Below are 20537 nucleotides of genomic sequence, written 5' to 3' on the forward strand. Positions count from 1 at the left end.
CTTCTCTGACTTCTCTTGGATTAACAGTTTACTACATTTCTTTTTCTTCCATCTCTGCTGGTTTGAGATTTTTAAAGAAATGCTTGGTTCCATACTTTTTAAGTAATTTTGAAAAGTGAAGTACCCTTTTACTCACTTTAAAGTCAATATAAAACATTTTTGTTTCACAAATTGCAAAGAAAATCATTTCTGTAATATTAATATTTTAAGATAAATCCATTGTTATTTTTAGTATTTACTTATTTCTGTAGAGACGGGGGCTCACTATGTTGACCAGGCTGGTCTCAAGCAACCTCCTGCCTTCATCTCCCAAAGTGCTGGGATTACGGGCATGAGCCACCACATCTGGCCTATTTTATGTAAATATCATAGCAATCTAATATTAACCATCACTCCTTAACAAATACATTTTTCTTTAATAGTAGGAAATTTAGCATTTTTTCTCTTATTCCTAACTTCTGGTATTCCCATTATATTTTCCCATATAGTTTAATCTCAATGTATTATAGTATAATGCTTGAAAGTCTTTTTTTTTCCTGAGTTTAAGTCTCACTCTGTCACCAGACTAGAGTGCAGTGGCACACTCCCGGCCACCGCAGCCTCAACCTGCTGGGCTCCGGTGATCCTTCTGCCTCAGCCTTCCAAGTAGCTGTAACTACAGGCACGCACTACCATGCCCGGCTCATTTTTTGATTTATTGTAGAGATGAGGGCTTGCCAAGTTGGCCAGGCGGGTCTCGAACCCGTGGACTCAGGCAATCCACTCACCTCAGCCTCCCAAAGCATGGGATTACAGGCTGAGTCATCGAGCCCGGCTGCTTGAAAGTCTTTTATTGAAAGTCTTTTATTGATATTCTATCACACATTTGTTTCTCAAGATGTTAAAATCATATTTACTGAAGTAAAAAAAAATTTAAAATGCTTCAATGACTAAAAGTCTTCAAGTGCTAAAAAATTTTCTCTGGATTATCATTACAATTCAAGTGATAAAAATATATTAATTTTAATAAATAACTATTAAAAACAAAATAAAGCTTTATTGGAAATGGATATTTTAATGAGATAGCATATTCTATATTCATGGGTATTGTTAGTTGCTAGAATAAGACAATTTTATTACTATATTATAAATATAGATATAAATGCTAAGAAAATTCATTCATGTATATAGTTAAAAAGAAACAAGAATTTTCTTGTTGTGATACCACTCAATTCTTGGACTCTTTCCAAGTTATATGCCAAAAGTCACAAGGTGATTTATCATCACATTATTTTTAATATTTTAGTTGACAATTTAAGCCTTCAATTTTATTGAAAGCAAAGAATTGAAAACCACTATTTGAAGACCCTGTTGTCCAAGACATGCTCCTTCTCAATTCCTATGGAAGTTAGCCAATAGGCATTACCAAGATGTTTCTATAATTCTTTCACTTCTAAGAGTCATCTTGATTATAAAGCCTAAAATTAAGACAAAACGGAGTAAAAAAAAATCACAAAATTTGGAAATCATGTAGATTTCTTGAAGATAATTATATACAGATGAGAAATTTTGTGACTGAAAACAACTTATGCTTTTTTGTGAATTAGAACAGAATATAAATATCTGAGAAGAATTGCCAGGTGCGGTGGCTCATGCCTATAATCTCAGCACTTTGGAAGGCAGAGATGACAGGATTGCTTGGGCCCAGGGGTTTGAGACCAGCCTGGGCAACTTGGCAAGACCTCATCTCTACAATAAACCAAAAAATTAGTGGGGCGTGGTGGTGCATACCTGTGGTTCCAGCTACTCAGAAGGCTGAGGTGGAAGGATCACCTGAGCCCATCAGACCAAAGCTGTGGTGGCTGTCAGTGAGCCACTGCACTCTAGCCTAGGCAACAGAGTAAGAGACTCCCACTTTAAAAAAAAAAAAAAAAAGTGAGATGAATGAACTCAAATTAAGTGAAGCTGATTTTCTAGTTAAATGCACTATGCTCTAGACTGTTTTCTTGGGGTCATTTATTCCTATACCTACCTATGTGCAAGTATATGTTCTGCTTTTAAGAATACTATATATTAGTCAGGTGCTGTGTGTATACCTATAATCCCAGCCACCTGGAAGGCTGAGGTGGGAGGAGTTTAAGAGCAGCTTAGGCAACACAGCAAGATCCTGTCTCAAAAAAATTTTTTTATATAAGAGGGGAACATAAAAAAGTCCTGGATTTATTAAAAAATTGTGTGTTTATTCTCACATGTTTAAATTTCAGTCACCTTCAAAGTACTCTTCGTCTGACACCCACCAAAACACTTTTTCTACTGCTCAAAACAGTTTTTTAACTTGTCAATTTTGATGCCTTTTAGTATGTCTGCCATTTTTTGTTTCACCTCTTCCTATAAGCGAAACGTTTCCCTTTGAGGACTTTTTTCATGGTGAGGAGGGGGAGACAAAAAAGCTGCGCCAGGTGAGATTCGGTAATAGGGAGGGTGGGGCACAGGCATCATGCCATTTTTAATCAAAAACTGCTAAACACCCAGCACAGTGTGGGCAGATTGTTGGAGTAAATAACACATCATGAAATGAGCAAATGCTTGAAAGAATCTCCCCCTGAAAGTGAACTGAAGCTGAATGCAGCCTCTTATAACAACACTAGCTGGTACACTGATGCCAATGGATTACTGGAAAACTTACCTAGTTGGGGAAGTCTGTACTATAAAGGGCCTATCCCCCCAAAAATATTTTTTTTTTGGTTTCCCTTGTATACAGTGTTTTATCAAACTAAGACACATTTTACATCTCTGCAATGAAGATGTATCTTCTAACTGATGGTATATAATAGCTTAACTAGTAGCATTTTTACTAAGTGGAATATAAAATAATGGTAATTATAATAGCATCTAGATGATACATTGTGGAAATTAAGAGCAAAAAACCTAGGCAACATAGCAAGACCTTGTCTTCACAAAAAAATAAAAAAATTTGCCAGGTGTGGCGGTGCATGCCTGTAGTCCTAGTGACTTGGGAGGCTGAGGCGGAAGGCTCGCCTGAGACCAAAAGGTTGAGGCTGTGCCACTACACTCCAGCCTGGACAACAAAGTAAGACCTCAACTCATTAAAAAAAAAAAAGGCAGTCACGGTGGCTCATACCTGTCATTCCAGCACTTTGGGAGGCGGATGCAAGAGGAGTGCCTGAGTCCAGGCGTTTAAGACCAGCCTGGAAAACTTAACGAGATCTCATCTCTACAATAAATGAAAAAATTAGCTGGGCATGGTGGCATGTGCCTATAGTTCCAGCTACTTGGAAGGCTGAAGTGGAAGGATTGCCTGAGCTCGGCAGGTCAAGGCTGAGGTGGCTGTGAGTATGCCATTATACTCTAGCCTGGGCGACAGAGTGAGACTCTGAATACAAAATAAAATAAAATAAAATAACGGAGTTAAGTTCAGGTATTATGCGAGGTATACCAATGACTATTATGTCTCACAGTAAAAACCACAACACATTTCTGTCAATATAAATCTAAGTAAATGGTAGGGATGAAAGAAGTGAGAAATGACTGAGAGACAATAGCAGGAGATTTTGGCTTAGGTAAAACAATTAATATGTATTTATAGAACCTAATAATATACTGAAAAAGTTAACAAAAATTTTTCTCCTAAGAATTTGAAAAAGTTCCAGAAAAATATAAAGCCATGAACTTACCTCTAAAACATGTTTCAATTTGGAGATGTAATGTTAGTATGTCAGAAGCAAACATGAAACTTTTAACTCCTTCCTCTTTGAAATTATGCTGCTTGGACAGGAATTGAGATATGCTCATCAGGCTCTTTATCAATATTGAGAATGGTGGAAATACAGAAAGCCTGTTGGGCTGATTCACCAAAACTAGTCATGTTTCTAAACTAATCTTGAATATTCTAATTATTTAATAGATGAGGCAGAGAGGCAAAGAGCCTTACCATTTGGTTGCTGCCTAAAAACAAGGCACCTTTCCCTTCATGTTATATGCTTTCCCTTCACACAATTCATCTACAGGAGGAACGTTTTTTTGAACAGCCAGGAAACAAAAAAGGTCATTAAACAAACGCTTGTCATTGTCATCTCCCAACCTGGTAATATATCTGAATTCTGAACATCTGCACATGGTCAAATATAACTCATTTCTAACACCACACTTCACCCACAAAGAAAATACATTAACTTCTATCATATTCCTTTAACTAGGAAAATCAGAAAAAGTCTGCTCAGGTTCAAAGGGAAAGGACATAACTCTACATCTTGATGGGGTAGTAACAAGATACTGGAAGACTATGTTAAGACTTGAAATACTGTTGGGGTCATTTTTGGAAAATATAACTTGCCATAGGTTTCTTTTGTTAAATGGGAAAAGGGTGATTATAAAAAGGCAGGTGAGAAAAAGAGAATTGGCATGATACATCGATCATGCATACGTTCTTGGTTAGATCTATTTAACAAAAAGTTCATATGGGAATTGAGGATCTGAATTTGTATTCTCTTAAAACAATTTATGCCTGTATATCCCTTGGAACATTTAATACTTTCAGGAGTATCATACTCTTGTTTGAAGATCCTGCTATAGAATAAACTCTAATTCTTTAATTATCTGAATTTTAAGATGCAGACTTAACTATAAGTTTTTCTAAAAAGTTATTCAGCATTTCTATAGAGGTAAAATGTGTTTTCTGGAATGCTAAAAAACAATCAGTTTCTATTTTAAAGAATGATTAATTTCTCTTACTCAGCTAAACAAAAATAGGATAATAGAAACAAACCAAATTACCAATACCACAATAATTTTGATAACTGAATATACTACCAACAGTATATTCCTTTCCTAAAGACAAAAAATATTTTCTTTTAAAAAAGTCAGAAAAGGCTAGATCTCTAGAAGTAGATGTTGGTAAACTTAGCAAGAATAAAATTTTACCTTTGTTTTGTAGTGAAATAAAATGCACATAGACCATTTGAATGTCTTCCAAATATTATATGAATACACTGGCATAAAATCCCTCTGAACTTCTTTTTCATCTTTGCCAATAACCCAGTGATCTCCAAGACATGGTTTCATAATTATTTCCAAGTGCCATTTCCTAAAGTCAACTTTTCTTACCTATGAAGTTCAATAAATGGTATTTACAAAAGTATTCTCTTTGTTCTAATTTTCATTATACATCATGGCTTCAATACATCTGGAAAGATAAGATATTAGGGAATAAAGACTTTCTCTTTAAAATACTGGAGAAAAATTACTAAATTATCCTGTTAATATATGGGGGGGAGGCAGTAATCAAAATTTCTACGGTCTTTCATCAAATATTTATTAAGCATCTACTATTGTTTTGCAAACAGTATTCTAAAAACTGAGTAAATAGGGATAAGACAGAAAGCAATAGCTACTATTTACTGAGTGCTCACTATGTGCCAGGCTCTGGTCTAAGATTCACATATATAAATCCATGTAATCCTCAAACACAACACCACAACACCTCTATGAACAGGCACTATTAATTTCCTCATTTTACATATGAGAAAATAGAGGCCCAGTGAACTCATCCAGCGAGTAACTGGTAGAAACATAATTTCCAAAATCCTGACTTTTATGAAGCTTTTAACCTAAAATCCTTCCATTTTTATTTTTTCCTTTGCCTCTGTGAAATGCCTAATAAACACATAGAACTGAGTATGATTCAAATAGGTGGTTGTCATCATTTTGTTTTTAGATATTTTTGGGAATTTTGAAACAAAATTTTAACTAGTTCTATCTTCATATTTTGTGACCTCAAAACTTCTAAATAGTCTGCGTTGAATGTTATAAGACTTGATTTTGTTTAAATAGCTGGGGAAAACTTTTATATTTTTCTCTTCATTACTATCGGTATATATACATAGGATCCCTTCCTTTTGAAAACCACCTCTGTAATCCAGGTCTAGTTGGGCTAAAGATCACAGAACCATGTCTTATTAGTGGTGAATCCAAAATTGAAGCTAATTAGGTTTCACTGTCTTGATCACAGTTAATTGGTTTAGTAATACAGAAAGATTATATAAGCATAGCCAATTTGTCTTCTCTGGGATTGATGGAGTTGACAGAAGTTCTTTTGCAATGGAGGATATTTGGGATTTCTGATAGCCATCTTCTTTGGCTTTAAGAGAAAATAACTTCACAACGCCGAGAACTAGAATAGAGAAATCAAACACTTTGATCTAACTATACATAGTCTATACTTGCCTTTTCCAGCTAAATGAGTATAAATTTATGCTTAAGTGAGTTTCTGGGACTTCAAGTTTTCATGCATTTTTACAGTATCATTAGACAAAATATGGATGTAGAACAATGGTTATAATGATATGAACAGAACTCTGTTATTCTCATTCTTTCTCTATGAATATAGAACTATCTACAGCTCAAAGGATGGCTTATCTATTTCATTTCCAAAAATAGTTTGAAAAACACCTATAAATTCTAAGTCATTACAAAGCATTATTTTATTAATTCTACTTCTTTATCATACCACAAAACCACAATATAGCTAGAAGACAAAATGTTTTATTTAAAACATTAGAAAAACATTAAAAGTGACATGTCCATTATTTGACCAGGAATGTTATAGAAACGGTAAGTCTTCTAAAATGTGATAGGTACTTCCAGAGACTACATACTGCAAATTATCCTTTCTTCTCTAGTATCAACAATACTTGATATGATGAGAAATACCAAAAAGACTACTAATAACGCAATCAATGTCATCATCTTTGGGCCAACTTATTAACACAAGTAAAAATTTTGTCCAGTATGTTCCTGACACATGAAGCTTCCAGGTGAATTTCAGAAATGTTAACAAAAGTATCTTCCTTTTTTGCCTGTGAATGTTTGAGTATTGCTGTATTGTTGGCTTATGTCCACTACAGATACTGGTTCTAGGCCAGCCCAAGGGTCTTCAAGCATTGAAGGCTTGAAATAACTTTCCAACTCATTAGACATTCTTTTTTCTCTACCACGCCCTGATCCAAATGGTGTAGATGTCCTTGGAGAACCCTTTAGGAAAAAAATCATCAGTTAAAAAAAACACTTAGTTGAGATAATTGGTAATTTTTCCTTTATCTAAAGACTAGTGGGAATCACATTGTTGGTTAAAAGTTGTGACCTGAATTCCAATATGTTCAATTCAAAGTCCATGCTTCCTTTAATCTGGTGTTTTTGTTCTTAAAAAGTATTTAAACCAGTTTGGTATACTCGTTTAATAATTCCAAGCCCGCTGTCATCTCACCTTAGCAGTTATTAAATACAAGTGGTGATGAAATCAAATAGCCATGAAATAAGTTAATTGTATTCAATTTTCTCTAGAAACTTATTTGTTTCCAGGAAGAAAAGTAAGCATCTTTTTAAAATCCTACAACTTTAAAGTTTTTAGAATCTATCTCATGAAACTTTTCTTAGCTCTAGGCTCAAAGAGGATGGGGCTGGTGGAGAACACACAAAATTAGAAAACCATGGAGTAAGACACAAGTTGTAAACCACGCAAATCCCAGAAACGCCAGAAATACTCCCTTTACCTCTTGCAATTAACTCTCACTGAAATGAATGGGAAATTTCCACTATCACCGACCTTCTCCTGAGAGAACTTGGAGAAGAAGCCAGAGTAGCTGGAAAAAAAAGATAAAGGCCAAAAAAGAAAAAGAAAAAATGACAGCTGTAAGAAGATGCCACCAGACTATAACCTAGATAAACTTTATCCTGGAGATTCACTTTTTCTTCCCTCAGAGGCCAGGGGCTCAGAATAATTTACTGAAAACAAACTGGCAAGACCCTTGGCAAAGAAGAGGAAACGAGGGGAACAATCTGTATATGAGTGGCAGTGTACTGGTTTAAAGCACGAGGGCTCTAAAAAGAAAGTACGGCTCTGCCACTTTTTCGGGGTAATCTTCGGAAAGTTACTTCTCGAAGCTTCAGTTTACTCATCGGCAGAATAGTACTAACAATAGTATCTCACCTCGAAGAGGATTAAACAAAATAATTCACGTAAAGGGAAGATCAGTACCATGCCTGCCATACAGTAAGAGCTCGGCAAACGCTGGCTATTATTATTACCTGGGGGTGGGTCTGCTGCTGCCCTGGGGAGTAGCCGAATTGCTGCTGGGACCCCGCGGGGGACTTGGAGTAGGAGCCAGGGTAGCCGCCAGGGGACGGAGACCCGAACCGGCCCCCCGGGAAGCCGCCGCCATGTCGCGGAGAGTGGTTACTCCCGTAGGGCCTAGACCGGGGCCCGTACGGCGGCGTGTGGTGCGGACTCCCGTACCCGTCCCGAGGAGAGGGCGGCCGCGGTCCGCCCCCGCTCGGGGTGCCCCGGAAGCTGCTCCCGCTACCCCAACCTCCTACACCCGGACCGGGGCAAGGAGGAGTCGGGGGCCGAAAATTCTGTCGTTGCATATCAGGAGCCGAAGACGAAGCACTCACAGCCGAGTTCTCCTACCGGAACTGTACCGACCCACTCTCCGCAGAGAAGTGGTAGTCCTTTACCAAAACAGTCCTCCAGCCGCCCGCTCCGTTCAGCTCTCGGGTTCCGGCCTCACGAAGGTTCCGCAAGGGCTGCGGGATAAACCGGTTACCGAGTTCGGTAGAGCTTGAGTGAACTTAAGCGAAGGAAGGAGGAAGAAAAAGAACAAAGGAAAGGCTGAACTCCTGACCCCAGCAACGACTTTTCCAGCCTGGGCACCCTCGGTTTGACGACGGACTAGACAGGCCCCCCCTCGGGCGACGCGGACCTGGAAGCGCAGCGCCCCACCCTGCGGGGGCAGGGCCTGAGGTGTCCGTGGGCGCCCCCAGTGGCTGCGGGTGGCGCCGCGCTGGGTTCGCCCTGACGCCGGGACGGGCTGGTGTCTGAGGAGCGCGCGATGCTGGCGACGCTGGCGAGGGTGGCAGCTCTGCGAAGAACCGGCCTCCTCTCCGGCCGGTGCGGCGGGAGGGGGCTGTGGACCGGCCGCCCGCAGTCAGGTACCCTGCAAGACTCGGTCTGGGCGGCGACAGGGACCCCGGCCCCAGCTTCCTCCCTCGGGGCGCCCCGAGAGGAGCGCGGGCGCTCCCCTGAAGGCGTTGCTGTCCCCGCAGCCCGTCCTCGGGCTGTTCTCGCCACGCTGCGTCCTCACTCCGCGGCCCCGCGGCCGGCCTCGTCCCGCTCTTCGGACACCCCGGGGTCGCCCTGCCCTGTGCTGCGGCTCGGGACCGGGGCTCACGCTGAGCGTTCGGCCCCTGCGCGACACTGGGCTGGCGCCCTGCCTCTCTTGCCCTGACCGTCTCGTTCCCCCCCAAGTTTAAAGAACTTTAAAGATGTACACTCAGGCCGGGCGCGATGGCGCACGCCTGTAATCCTAGCACTTTCGGAGGCCGAAGCGGGAGGAGGATTGCTGGAGCCTAGGAGTTCGAAACCAGCCTAGGCAACTTAGCGAGCCACCTCGTCTCCTTAAAAAAAAAAAAAAAAAAAGATTTTATTTATTTATTTATTTTTTTAGCTGGGCGTGGTGATGCGCCCCTGTAGTCCCAGCTTCTGTGGAGGCTGAAGTGGACGGATCGCCGCAGCCCAGGAGGTCGAGGCTGCGTTGAGCCGTGACTGTGCCACTACACTCCAGTATGGGTGACAGACTCCGACTTAACAGAAAAAAAAAAAAAAAGGAAAAAGAGAAGTACACTCAGTCGCATTCCAGAAAGGACTTTATCCTGCTCGTTGCTTTGAATAACTTGGAGGGAAAGGGCTGTGCCAGCAAATGCTGCACTTTACCCCTTCCCTGCAGTTCTTGTTAAGTGGAAGCGAGTTATAGGGAGGACATTACAAAGCAGAGATAGTGATTTTCAGAAAGGGCAAAATGTGACCAATACTCGTAAAATCTTATTTTTGTTGTTATTTATTATTTAAATTAAGAAAGGTAGATTTGTTAAAGAGAAGATAACATTGTGAAGGACAGCAGCAAGAGTGTCTGTCTGCTGTCTGCTGCCAAATTTTACTGTTTCACAAACTTTTATAAAGACAATGTGACAGTTCAAGAATGACACCTCATGTATAATAAAACCCGCATTGGCACAGATACCTGTCCCAGAATTTTATTTAGAGGATGAAATTCAGACTTACTACAGTTTTGTGGAACTTTCTTTACTCCTGCAGAATTTGAGAATGGTAATCCACTATGAATCTTGAATTCAGTTGTGGGATACAGCATTTTAAGAAACATTAGGACTCATTACATCTTAGCTTGATGGGTCACCTGGATCTGTGCTTTTCTTTTGGCCCACACAACTTCTTATAGCTGCTGCTGCTGCTTACTCTGTCTCTTTGACATGTTCTGTGACATGCCAAGCTGAAGAGTGTAATATCTTCTCAGCTTCTATCCTCCTTTGATACACAAGTTTTTTTGTTTGTTTATGCTAGGGAAATTCAGTTTCTCACACTTCTTTCTTCCTGTAGACACATGTTGTAGAATCAATCAAGGTAGGATAATGCCATCAAAGCTTAGTGGTACAATAAGGCCTGAAACCTCTGACCTGTTCTTTACTTTATTATATACAGTGGTTGTGTACTGACCAAAAATTAACCTTTCTGGATATTGTCTTTAGTGCATAACTTAGTGCCTGGTAAATGGGCACTTGACTATTTATTGAATGAATGAAAGGAACACATTCTTCATATTGGTCAGCAATTTTCACTTTTTAAAATGGATCATCAACCAATCTACTTTGGGGTGTAGACAGAAATGTGAGAGTAGTAGGGACCAAAACTACATTTATTAGTGGTTTTTTTTTTTAAACTGGCAAAGATACGTTGATTAGGTCTCAACCTGCTGAGTTAAGTACTGTAGTCTTTTTACTTGACTTATACTTACAGAATGCTCTTCCCTATAGTGGTATCTTGCTATCTTCAACGCTTATAACTTGCATTAGAAATGGAGGAGGGGAAGAAATATAGTGGGAGTTTTTAAAAATTAAGTTAAAAAATAAAAATAAAATTAACAAGTTAATGAATTATATTTGAATTGAGGCCTAGCTCTGTTGCTCAGACTGGCATGATCATAGCTTACTTAACCTTAAACTCCTGGGCTCCAGCGATCCTCTTGCCCCAGCCTCTCAATTAGCTAGGACTACAGGCATGAGATAGCAAGGTCAGCTAATTTTTAAATTTTTTTGTAGACATGAGGTGGCACTATGTTGCCCAGGCTGGTCTTGAACTCATGGCCTCAAATAATCCTCCTGCCTTGGCCTCCCAAAGCACTGGGATTACAGGCGTAAGCCACTGCCCCCAACCAACAAGTTAATAATAAACAGTTTAATTAATGGGCACATGAGTGTATAAGCCTGTATTCTACCAACCCATTTATCTATATAACTTCAATCTGTTACTAAATTTCACTAAAATTTATTAAAATTTAAAAGATATGTTCTTTTGAAGATTCCAGCAGTATATTTTGTATCAAGATGCAAAACTGACCAATAAAACAATTTTGCACTGCAAGCTTCCTGTCTTATAGTAGTATACTTACATATATATTTAATTTTTTATTTGCATCTATTCATGGGGTACAAGTACAATTCTGCTATATTGATATATTGCATTGTGATGAAGTCAGGGCTGTTAGTGCATCTGTCACTGGAGCAATGCACATTGTAACCACCAAGCAACCTCCCATCACCCATCTCCCACCCCTCTGAGTCTCCATTGTCCATCATTCTACACTGCTTACATGTGCACACATTATTTAGCTCCCACTTATAAGTGAGAATATGCAGTATTTGTCTTTCTGTGTTTGAATTGTTTCACTTAACATAATGGCCTCCAGTTCCTTCCATGTTGCTGTAAATGACATGATTTCATTCTTTATTTTTAAATGACTGAATGGTATTTTGTGTATGTATACCATATTTTCTTCATCCAGTCATCTCTGGATGGGCATGTAGGTTGATTCCATATCTTTGCTATTGTAAATAGTACTGCAAAAAACATACGAGTGTAGGTATCTGTGATATAATGATTTCTCTTTCTTTGGGTAGATGCCCAGTAGCAGGATTGCTGGATTTGTGGTAGTTCTATTTTTAATTTTGTGAGAAACCTCCATTACTGTTTTCCATAAAGGTTGTACTTATTTACATTCCCACTAACAGTGTATAAGAATTCCCTTTATCTCTATATCCTTGCCAGCATTTGTTCTTTTTTGTCTTTTTAATTATAGCCATTCTGATTGGTGTGAGATGATATCTCATTATGGTGGTAATTTGCATTTCTCTGATGATTAGTGGTGTTGAACCTTTTTTCATATGCTTGTTGGCCATTTGTCTTCTTTTGAAAAATGTCATTATGTCCTCAGCCTGCTGTTTAATGGGATTTTTTGGTGTTTTTGTTTGAGTTGTTTGAATTTCTTGTGAATTCTGGGTATTAGTTTTCTGTTGGATGTATATTTTGCAAATATTTTCTCTTATTTTGTAGATTGTTCACTCTTGATTATTTATTTTGCTGTGCAAAAGCTTTTTAGTTTAATCAAGTCTCATTTGTTTATTTTTTTAAACTTATGCTTTTGAGGTCTTAGTCATAAATTCTTTGCTTAGACCAATGTCTAGAAGAGTTTTCCCTGAATATTTTGATAGTTTCAGGTCTTACATTCAAGTCGTTTTTGTTCTTGTTGCTGCTGTTTTTTGAGCTGGAGTCTCTGTCCCCCAGGCTGGTGTGCAGTAGCACTATCACTGCTCACTGCAGCCTTGACCTCCTAAGCTCAGCCTCCCAAGTAGCTGGTACTAATGCAGGTGCCACCACACATAGCTAATTTTTAAAATGTTTTTGTAGAGACGAGGTCTTTTTATGTAGGCTGGCCTTGAACTCCTCGGCTCAAGCAATCCTCCTGTCTTGACCTCCCAAAGTGCTAGAATTGTAGGCATGAGCTATTGTTCCTGGCCTTTTGTTGTTGTTGTTGCTGTTGCTCAGGCTGGAGTGCAGTGGAATAATCCAGTTTACTGCAACCTTGCCCTCCTGGGCTCAAGCGCTCTTCCCACTTTAGCTTCCCCAGTAGCTGGGACTACAGACGTGCAATACATTGTCTGGCTACTTTAAAAAATTTTTTTGTTGGAGACAAGGTCTCGCTATGCTGCCTGGGCTGGTGTCAAACTCTCGGGCTCAAGCGATTCTCCTGCCTCAGCTTCCCAAAGCTCTGGGATTACAGGCGTGAGCCACCATGCCTAGCCTAAGTTTTTAATCCATCTTGGGTTGATTTTTGTATGTGGTGAGAGAGAGGTCTGGTTTCATTTTTCCACCATATAGCAACTCAATTTTCTCAGCACTGTTTATTGAAAAGGATATCTTTTCCTCAGTGTGTGTTCCTGCTGACTTTGTCAAAGATCATTTGGCTGTATGTGGCTTTATTTCTGGGTTCTCTATTCTGTTCTATTGATCCTTGCATCTATTTTTGTATCAGTACCATTCATTTTGTTTTGGTTACAATAGCCTTGTAGTATATTTTGAAGTCAGGCAATGTGATGCGTCCAGCTTTGTTCTTTTTGTTTAGGATTACTTTGGCTATTTTTTGTTCTACATGAAAACCAGAATTGTTTTTTCTAATTCTGTGAAAAATGATGTTGGTATTTTGATAGGAATTGCATTGAACCTGTAGATTGCTTTGGGCAGTGTGGTTATTTAAAAAATATTAATTTTTCCAATCCATGAGATGTGTTTCCTTTTGCTTGTGTCATCTACATTTTTTTATCAGTGTTTTTTAGTTTTTATTGTAGAGATGTTTCACCTCCTTGGTTAAATAGATTCCAGGCTGGGTGCAGTGGCTCATGCCTATAATCCTAGCACTTTGGGAGGCTGAGGCAGGAGGATTGCTTGAGCCCAGGAATTTGAGACCAGCATAGGCAACATGGTGAAATCTCATCTCTACAAAAAAATTAAAAAAAAAAAAGTAAGCTGAGCATAGTGGTCGTATGTAACCCCAGTTACTCAGGAGGTTGAGGCAAGAAGATCACTTGAGCTCAGGAGTTTGAGGCTGTGGTGAGACGTGATTGTGCCACTGCACTCCAGCCTGTGTGACAGAGTGAGACCCTGACTCAAGGCAAAACAAAACAAAAAACAAACCCCAAATGTGTGTGTGTGTATTTTATTTTTTCTTACCATTGTAAATGTTGTAAATATTGTAAATGCCTTCTTGATTTGGGCCTAGGCTAGATCATTATTGGTGTACAGAAGCACTAATGATTTATAAATTTTGACAGGTAGATTGTGGATGACAATGTGCCTCTCATCACATTACAGGTAATATATGAGGGTTGAGGGAGAGTGAACACACTAGTTTATACTTGGATCACTTCTGGGATTAGGCCATTTTGCTTTTTACATGTGAGAAATTTACCAAAAGAAATTAAGGGACTTGCTTAAGTTCACATAGCAAGCAGAGGTAGGACTAGAATTCAGGGTTATGGGCTCTCAGGCAATTTTTTTCCTAAGAAATATGAATTGATAATCAGTTGTGGAACATTTGCTGAAAAACCACTTACATGAGGCAGATTGACTAATAGGAGAAAAGGCAAACACATTTATTTAATATATATATATAGGAACCTAAAGAATGAAGACCCATCTTTTTTTTTTTTTTTTGAGTTGGAGTCTCACTTTGTTGTCCAGGCTGGAGTGCAGTAGCACGCTCATGGCCACCCCAGTGTGAACCTGCTGGGCTCAGGTGAACCTTCTGCCTTAGCCTTCCAAGTAGTCGGAACAACAGGTGTGCGCTACCACACCCGGCTAATTTTTAATTTTATTGTAGAGACGAGGTTTCGCCAAGTTTCCTGGGCTGATCTCGAACCCGTGGGCTCAGGCAATCCACTCGCTTCAGTCTCCCAAAATGCTGGGATTATAGGCTGAGCTACCAAGCTCTGCCGAAGATCCATGTTATGTACCATCTTTAAGTTACAGTAAGAATGGGGTTTGGATCCTGGCAGAAGAGGTTATGGGGAGGGGAGAGGAATTCTGTTGAGGGTCAATCAAGAATCATAAGGGAGAATGACTAGATGGGGAACTGATTAATTGGTAAATGGCTTACTTTGGAATTTGAAAGTCTGAGAGACAGGCATCTTGTGAAAGTGTCTGTTGTGGGTGGTTACAGCCTTGGTCTTAAAGGAAGAAGAAGAAACAATTGTTCTTCTTGGTGGGTGTGGACTTTAGGCAAATAAAGGAACTTCAACTTCATTGGTAGAGGCCATGGGGGTGGAGAAGGTCAGGAAGACCTTGAGGCTTCTTCAACATGAAAATGTGCCTTATTTTGGGAAAACAGTTTCTGAACTCCAACACAGTTTATCTTTTGACAAGTGTGAACGTTTGTAAGAGATACTGTGTAGCTTATTTTAGATTTAGAGATTCATAGAGATTAACCTTAAATATTGGAATTTTAATAAATGTAGCTAGGGTCTTTCTAGGCTGTAACCGGGTAATTTTAATTTGGATGTCTGAACTGGGAAGCCTGAGTTCTCCAAGTGTCTACTTGTATTTGTATACAGAGGAGATCATCAGAACATCAAGAAACATTTTGAGCACCAGTGGGTCTCTTGGAGGACCCTAGAAATAATTGATTAACTTTGTTGTGGTGTGTGTTTATAAGTTCCACAATAATGCAAGTACACTTAAGTATGAATATGTGTGACCTTGCCTGTTATATATGATTGAAGATTTTTACTTAAGTTACCTAAGATTTTTTGGGTGTTTCTTTTTTCAGTAGATTTCAAAGTTGTAGCTGTTTTTTTTGTAGAGCTTTATGTTTAGAAAATTTCTCTTGGAAGCCTATATATGAGAGAAGAAGGGCTGTTTTTGAAGAAGGAATTAGGGTCCCAGAGCCCTGCTCACTCTGTACCCCACTTTAACTACTTCCATCTCCCACCACCACCAAAGATGCTTAAGGGGCACCTCTGAGGAATTCCCAAAGCTCTGTAAAAAGGGTTTGAAAGCCACTATTTTAGGTAGACATCAGGTATTAACCAGTGCTGAAAATATAAATACTTGCGTTAGTTTTACTGTGTATTATCAAGAAGTAAACATTTTTATGTTTCTGCATGGGTAGGACTTTCTAAGCAAAGAAAACAAGAACTTGGGTTAAATGACAAGTCTTGGATGTTAAAAAATGACTGAAGAGATGGAGAACTTTTTTTTTGGAGGGGGGTAAATTGTAATTTTTTTAAAATTGAAAAACAGATATACAACTTGGAATGGATTTGTGGCAAATTGTGTTTAAGCATATTTTCTTTAAGTGGCTAAACAAAGTTTAAAAAGCAAGTAACAAAAAGAGAAAATGTTTCTGATACAGGACCAGCAGTACCAAAAAATAGTATACAAGTACCTGTGTAATATACCCATTTTGCAATAGTGCAACTTTTAAGTTATATTGTTCACTGTCCATTGTCCCTGCAGAGTTACAACTCCACATTTAAACAACATGCTGATAGTTCCTAAAGAAAACTACCTGGCCGGGCATGGTGGCTCACGCCTGTAATCCCAGCACTTTGGGAGGAAGAGGTGAGAAGAATGTCTGAACCCAGGGGTTCGAGACCAGCCTGGGCAACTTAGCAAGACCTTTTCTCTACAATAAGTCAAAAAATTAGCCTGGTATGGTGGCGTGCACCAGTAGTTCCAGCTACTTGGAAGGCTGAGACAGAAAGATAAGATCACCTGAGCCCAGCAGGTTGAGGCTGTGGTGGCTGTGAGCATGCCACTGCACTCCAGCCTGGGTGACAGAGTGAGACTCCAACTCAAAAAAAAAAAAAAGAAAAAGAAAAAGAAAAAAAGAAAACTACCTTAAAAAAAGGCATAACCCAGATGTTCCCTCATTTGACCAACTCCATCTAGGTTTAGTTGTGCAGAAGGGTTTAGATATATCAGGAATAAGCCAAATGTAACATGTTACTTGATAATTTTCTGAAATAAGATTTCAGGGCAGTGAAAGATAAGGGAGAAAACATGGAGGAATGAAGTCCTAATTACTATACATGTCTATTTTTTTTGATAGTAGGGAGGAACCTTTTACAGATAAGTTACAAACAAAGGAAAGGCAAATAGACAATTTTATACAAGAAATGTAACACATTCTGTACAATATCTTCACTTTGCTGTCATTATTTGTATAAACACTTCATAGTTTACTTGACTATCACCATCAGTATCTGCTTCTCTGATCGTTTTATCAACATCTTCATCTGTTAACTTCTCTCCAAGGTTTGTCATTGTGAGAAACCTGTCCAAAATCAAAATCAAAGGATGGACACAGAGACATGAAGTGAAGCAGAAGTGAGACTTTAATGATGGTCTTGCAAGATCGGGGTGTCTGGTGAGCAGGCACACCACAGCAGGAAGAGTCAGCACTTTCATCCCTAAAATTCAGGTTCCTCTCCTGGTTCCTTATTGGAGGAATACTGCAGAAGTTACAGGCTCTCCCTTATGATGCCTACGTGACATATTTTGATTGACTTATAGAATCATTTCATTTGTATGTCCTATTTGCCGGTTGACTTACAGAATTACCATTCTCATTGTATCCTGCCAAAAGTTTAAATATGAAGTCCACCAAAGTAAAAAAAACCTATGAAAAGGAAGCACAAAGAAGCAGGAAGTGAATCAACAAAAGAGCAGCACAAAGCATTTAGACACCATCTTGAGAACCCAAGATAAGCCAGGCTTCAATTTGAAAATAAGTCACGATTCTTATTTCTCACATCATCACATGGCAAAGCTCTGCTGCACTCATATAGCCATTGCCATCCTTATCAAATACATGGAATGCTTCTCTAATTTCTTCTTCACTGGTTGTGTCTTTCATTTTTCTTGCCATCATTGTCAGAAATTCAGGGAAGTCAATTGTGCCATTACCATCAGCATCTACATTAATCATGTCCTGTAACTCTGCTTCTGTGTGATTCTGCCCAAGAGACCTCTTTACAGTTCCCAATTCTTTTGTTGTTAAAGTTCCATCATCATTCTTGTCAAATAGCAAAAAAGCTTCTTTGAATTCTGCAATCTGCTCTTCAGTCAGCTGGTCAGCCTGGTAATTCATCAGTCAGTTGGTAGCAAGCGCTACTGGGTTTCCGAGACACAACCACTTAGCTCGATTGCTCCACTCAGACTCGAGATGGAGAGCTTCTAGGAGATATGTTATGTGTTTATTTGGATTCAGAGTTTCACTCTGTCACTCAGGCTGGAGTGCAGTGGCACCATGATGTTTCACCTCAGCCTCAACCTCCTGGGCTCGGGCGAATCCTCTGTCTCAGCCTGTAGAGTAGCTGGATTTACAGGTTTGTAACCGCACCCAGCTAATTTTTCAATTTTTTTGTTGAGACAAGGTCTTGCTACGTTTCCTAGTCTCGTGTAGTACTTCTAGACTCAAGAAATCCTCCTGGCTTGGCCTCCCAAAATGCTGGGATTACAGGTATGAGCCAACACGTCTGGCCTATGTGCTTATATTTAAAAGGGATATAAAAGTCTGGGCAACATAGCAAGACCCTGTTTCTACAAAAAATGGAAAAATTAGCTAGCATTATGGTGGTGCATGCCTTCGTCCTAGCTACTCTGGAGGCTGAGGTGGAAAGATTGCTTGAGCCCAGGAGTATGAGGCTACGCTGAACTGTGACTGTGCCACTGCAGTCCAGCCTAGGAAACAGAGTGAGACCTCGTCTCTAAAAAAAAGAAAGAAAGAAAAAAAGCAGAGCCTTGGAGACATTCTCAAGATTATAAAGCTAGTAATACTTATCTGATGTTTCCCTGGAGACATTTATTTGCATTTCAAAGGGTAAGAACCCAGGGATCATCCCCTTTTCTCTCCAAGGACAATTATTTTAGGTAGATTAACTTTCTCTCCTTTCCCTAGAGAAGGTGGCAGCTGGGCTGTAATTCTGTACAAAGTTCCAGATTAAAAAAAAATTTTAGGGTTCTTCTTCTGGGGTCCAGTTCTTGCAATATGCCGACCTAACCAATGGGTTTTCATTACATTGTCTATGGAATATAGGTGTGGGAAAATGGCACATTTCTTGATTTAAGTAATATTAACTCTGATCTCTGTCCAGAAACTTTGTGTTTACTTTCAGACCACAAGAATGAATAAACATAGAGATTACAAACTTATGGTTTTTATTTATTATTTATTTATTCTTTTAAAATTTCAGTCTCACTCTGTCACCCAGGCTGGAGTCATTTTGACTTACTGCAGCCTTTACTTCCTGGGTTTAGGTGACCCTTCTGCTTCAGCCTCCAGAGTAGTTGGTACTATAGGCTTGTACCATCATGCCGAGCTAATTTTTTGGATTTTTTTGTAGAGATAGGTTTCACTATGTTGTCTAGGCTGGTCTCCAACTCCTGGGCTCAAGCAATCCTCTTGCCTCCCAAAGGGCTAGGATTACAGGCATGAACCACCATGATTAGCCAAAAAGTTATGTATTTCTTAGGGAGTATACTTAATGGTTTCTCTGTGTGTAAATGATTTTATGTGTATTTTGGGCTTAAACTTTACCTTAATATTTCCTGAAGCTTTTCTGATTATTTCAGTTTTCCTTATAGAGGTACCTATTGTTAGCTGTTTCATGTTAAAGCCTGCTAGTAGTGGAAAGGTAAATGCTTCTCTAGGATGTGATTAGCTTACTCATTGACAAAGTTAGGCCTACATTGAACAAAGTAGATCACTTCACTATCCCTTAAGTAATGGCCTCCTTGAAAAAGCAAGCATGAGTGACTTGGGACTACCTCCCAATTCCACTAGGAGAACCAAGAGTGCACACAGGTTGGGAGCTTGAGCTCTTCTCTCTGTACCTCCCCACCCCCACAAGGCTCAAAACAGAGAATTTGGGTAACCTCTACATTCTGGCCCACCACCTAGGTTGGCTGGGCACTTCCTAGGAGCAACATAGGCCAAATTGAAAGCCCACAGGCACCATCATAGCTGGCTCTTTCCTGCAAGGGCTACCTCCTAGTTGGAGGAATTATGTCAGCCCATCACATCTGATATAATACCTCAGCTTTGGGGAATGTCTGATCTCAGACACCAGCTAACACCATTAGCCAATCCACCCTGGCCGTTTAGGACACCCTGAGCCTGTACAGATAGGACCCAATACAGGACCACCACAGCTGGCAATTGAGAAATCACCACACAGAGGCTATATGTAATCACAGGAACCCTATAATGTCTAATCAGCCCACTGCCAACTTCAAATAAGAAGAAATAGTCTATCCAAATGAGAAGGAACCAGAAAAATAATTCTGACAATATGAAAAGACAGAGTTCTTCAACACCCCCAAAAGACCACACTAACTCTTCAGCAAATGGGTCCAACCAAGATGAAATCTTTGAAAGTCAACATAGTACTGGAAGTCCTAGCTAGAGCAGTCAGGCAAGAGAAATAAATAAAGAGTATCCAAATAGGAAAAGAATAAATGAAAAATGATCTCTGTATGCTAATTGTATGATCTTATACCTAGAAAATCCCAAAGACTCCTTCAAAAGACTCCTGGACTTGATAAATGAATCAGTAAAGATTCAGGATATAAAATC

The 20537-nt window shown here is 39.5% G+C and overlaps 3 protein-coding genes across 3 annotated transcripts in view; 1 reads left to right on the forward strand and 2 right to left on the reverse strand.

Moving 5' to 3' along the window:
- Positions 1-6524: 6524 nt before the first annotated feature.
- MPLKIP (M-phase specific PLK1 interacting protein) lies at positions 6525-8531 on the reverse strand. The gene is made up of 2 exons (XM_008055668.1): positions 8083-8531; positions 6525-7029 (listed from the first exon to the last, which is right to left on the reverse strand). Exons 1-2 carry the CDS (start codon positions 8419-8421, stop codon positions 6829-6831), a joined length of 540 nt encoding a protein of 179 aa, XP_008053859.1. The 5' UTR covers positions 8422-8531; the 3' UTR covers positions 6525-6828.
- Positions 8532-8876: 345 nt separating this feature from the next.
- SUGCT (succinyl-CoA:glutarate-CoA transferase) overlaps positions 8877-20537 on the forward strand; it is a gene marked incomplete at its 3' end in the record, with an annotated part of 33114 nt that continues 21453 nt past the window's right edge. The window contains exon 1 of the mRNA XM_008055672.2: positions 8877-8985. Within this exon, the coding sequence (XP_008053863.1) occupies positions 8886-8985 (100 nt within the window). The remainder of the gene's footprint in view (positions 8986-20537) is intronic.
- Positions 17102-18050, reverse strand: LOC103257967 (calmodulin-like). Its single transcript, XM_021711195.1, has 2 exons — positions 17713-18050; positions 17102-17234 (listed from the first exon to the last, which is right to left on the reverse strand). Exons 1-2 carry the CDS (start codon positions 18048-18050, stop codon positions 17102-17104), a joined length of 471 nt encoding a protein of 156 aa, XP_021566870.1.

Source organism: Carlito syrichta, unplaced genomic scaffold, assembly GCF_000164805.1.
Source record: "Carlito syrichta isolate Samal-C Ts95f unplaced genomic scaffold, Tarsius_syrichta-2.0.1 Scaffold301917, whole genome shotgun sequence".
Classification (NCBI taxonomy): Eukaryota; Metazoa; Chordata; class Mammalia; order Primates; family Tarsiidae; genus Carlito; species Carlito syrichta.

Coding starts and splice junctions, on each gene's coding strand:
- MPLKIP (XM_008055668.1), bottom strand. CDS start 8,421: ATGCAACGACAGAATTTTCGGCCCCCGACTCCTCCTTGCCCCGGTCCG. Junction 7,030..8,082: donor AGCAGCAGACCCACCCCCAG/GTAATAATAATA, acceptor TTTTTCCTAAAG/GGTTCTCCAAGGACATCTAC.
- LOC103257967 (XM_021711195.1), bottom strand. CDS start 18,050: ATGAATTACCAGGCTGACCAGCTGACTGAAGAGCAGATTGCAGAATTC. Junction 17,235..17,712: donor GAGCTTTGCCATGTGATGAT/GTGAGAAATAAG, acceptor GATTTTGGACAG/GTTTCTCACAATGACAAACC.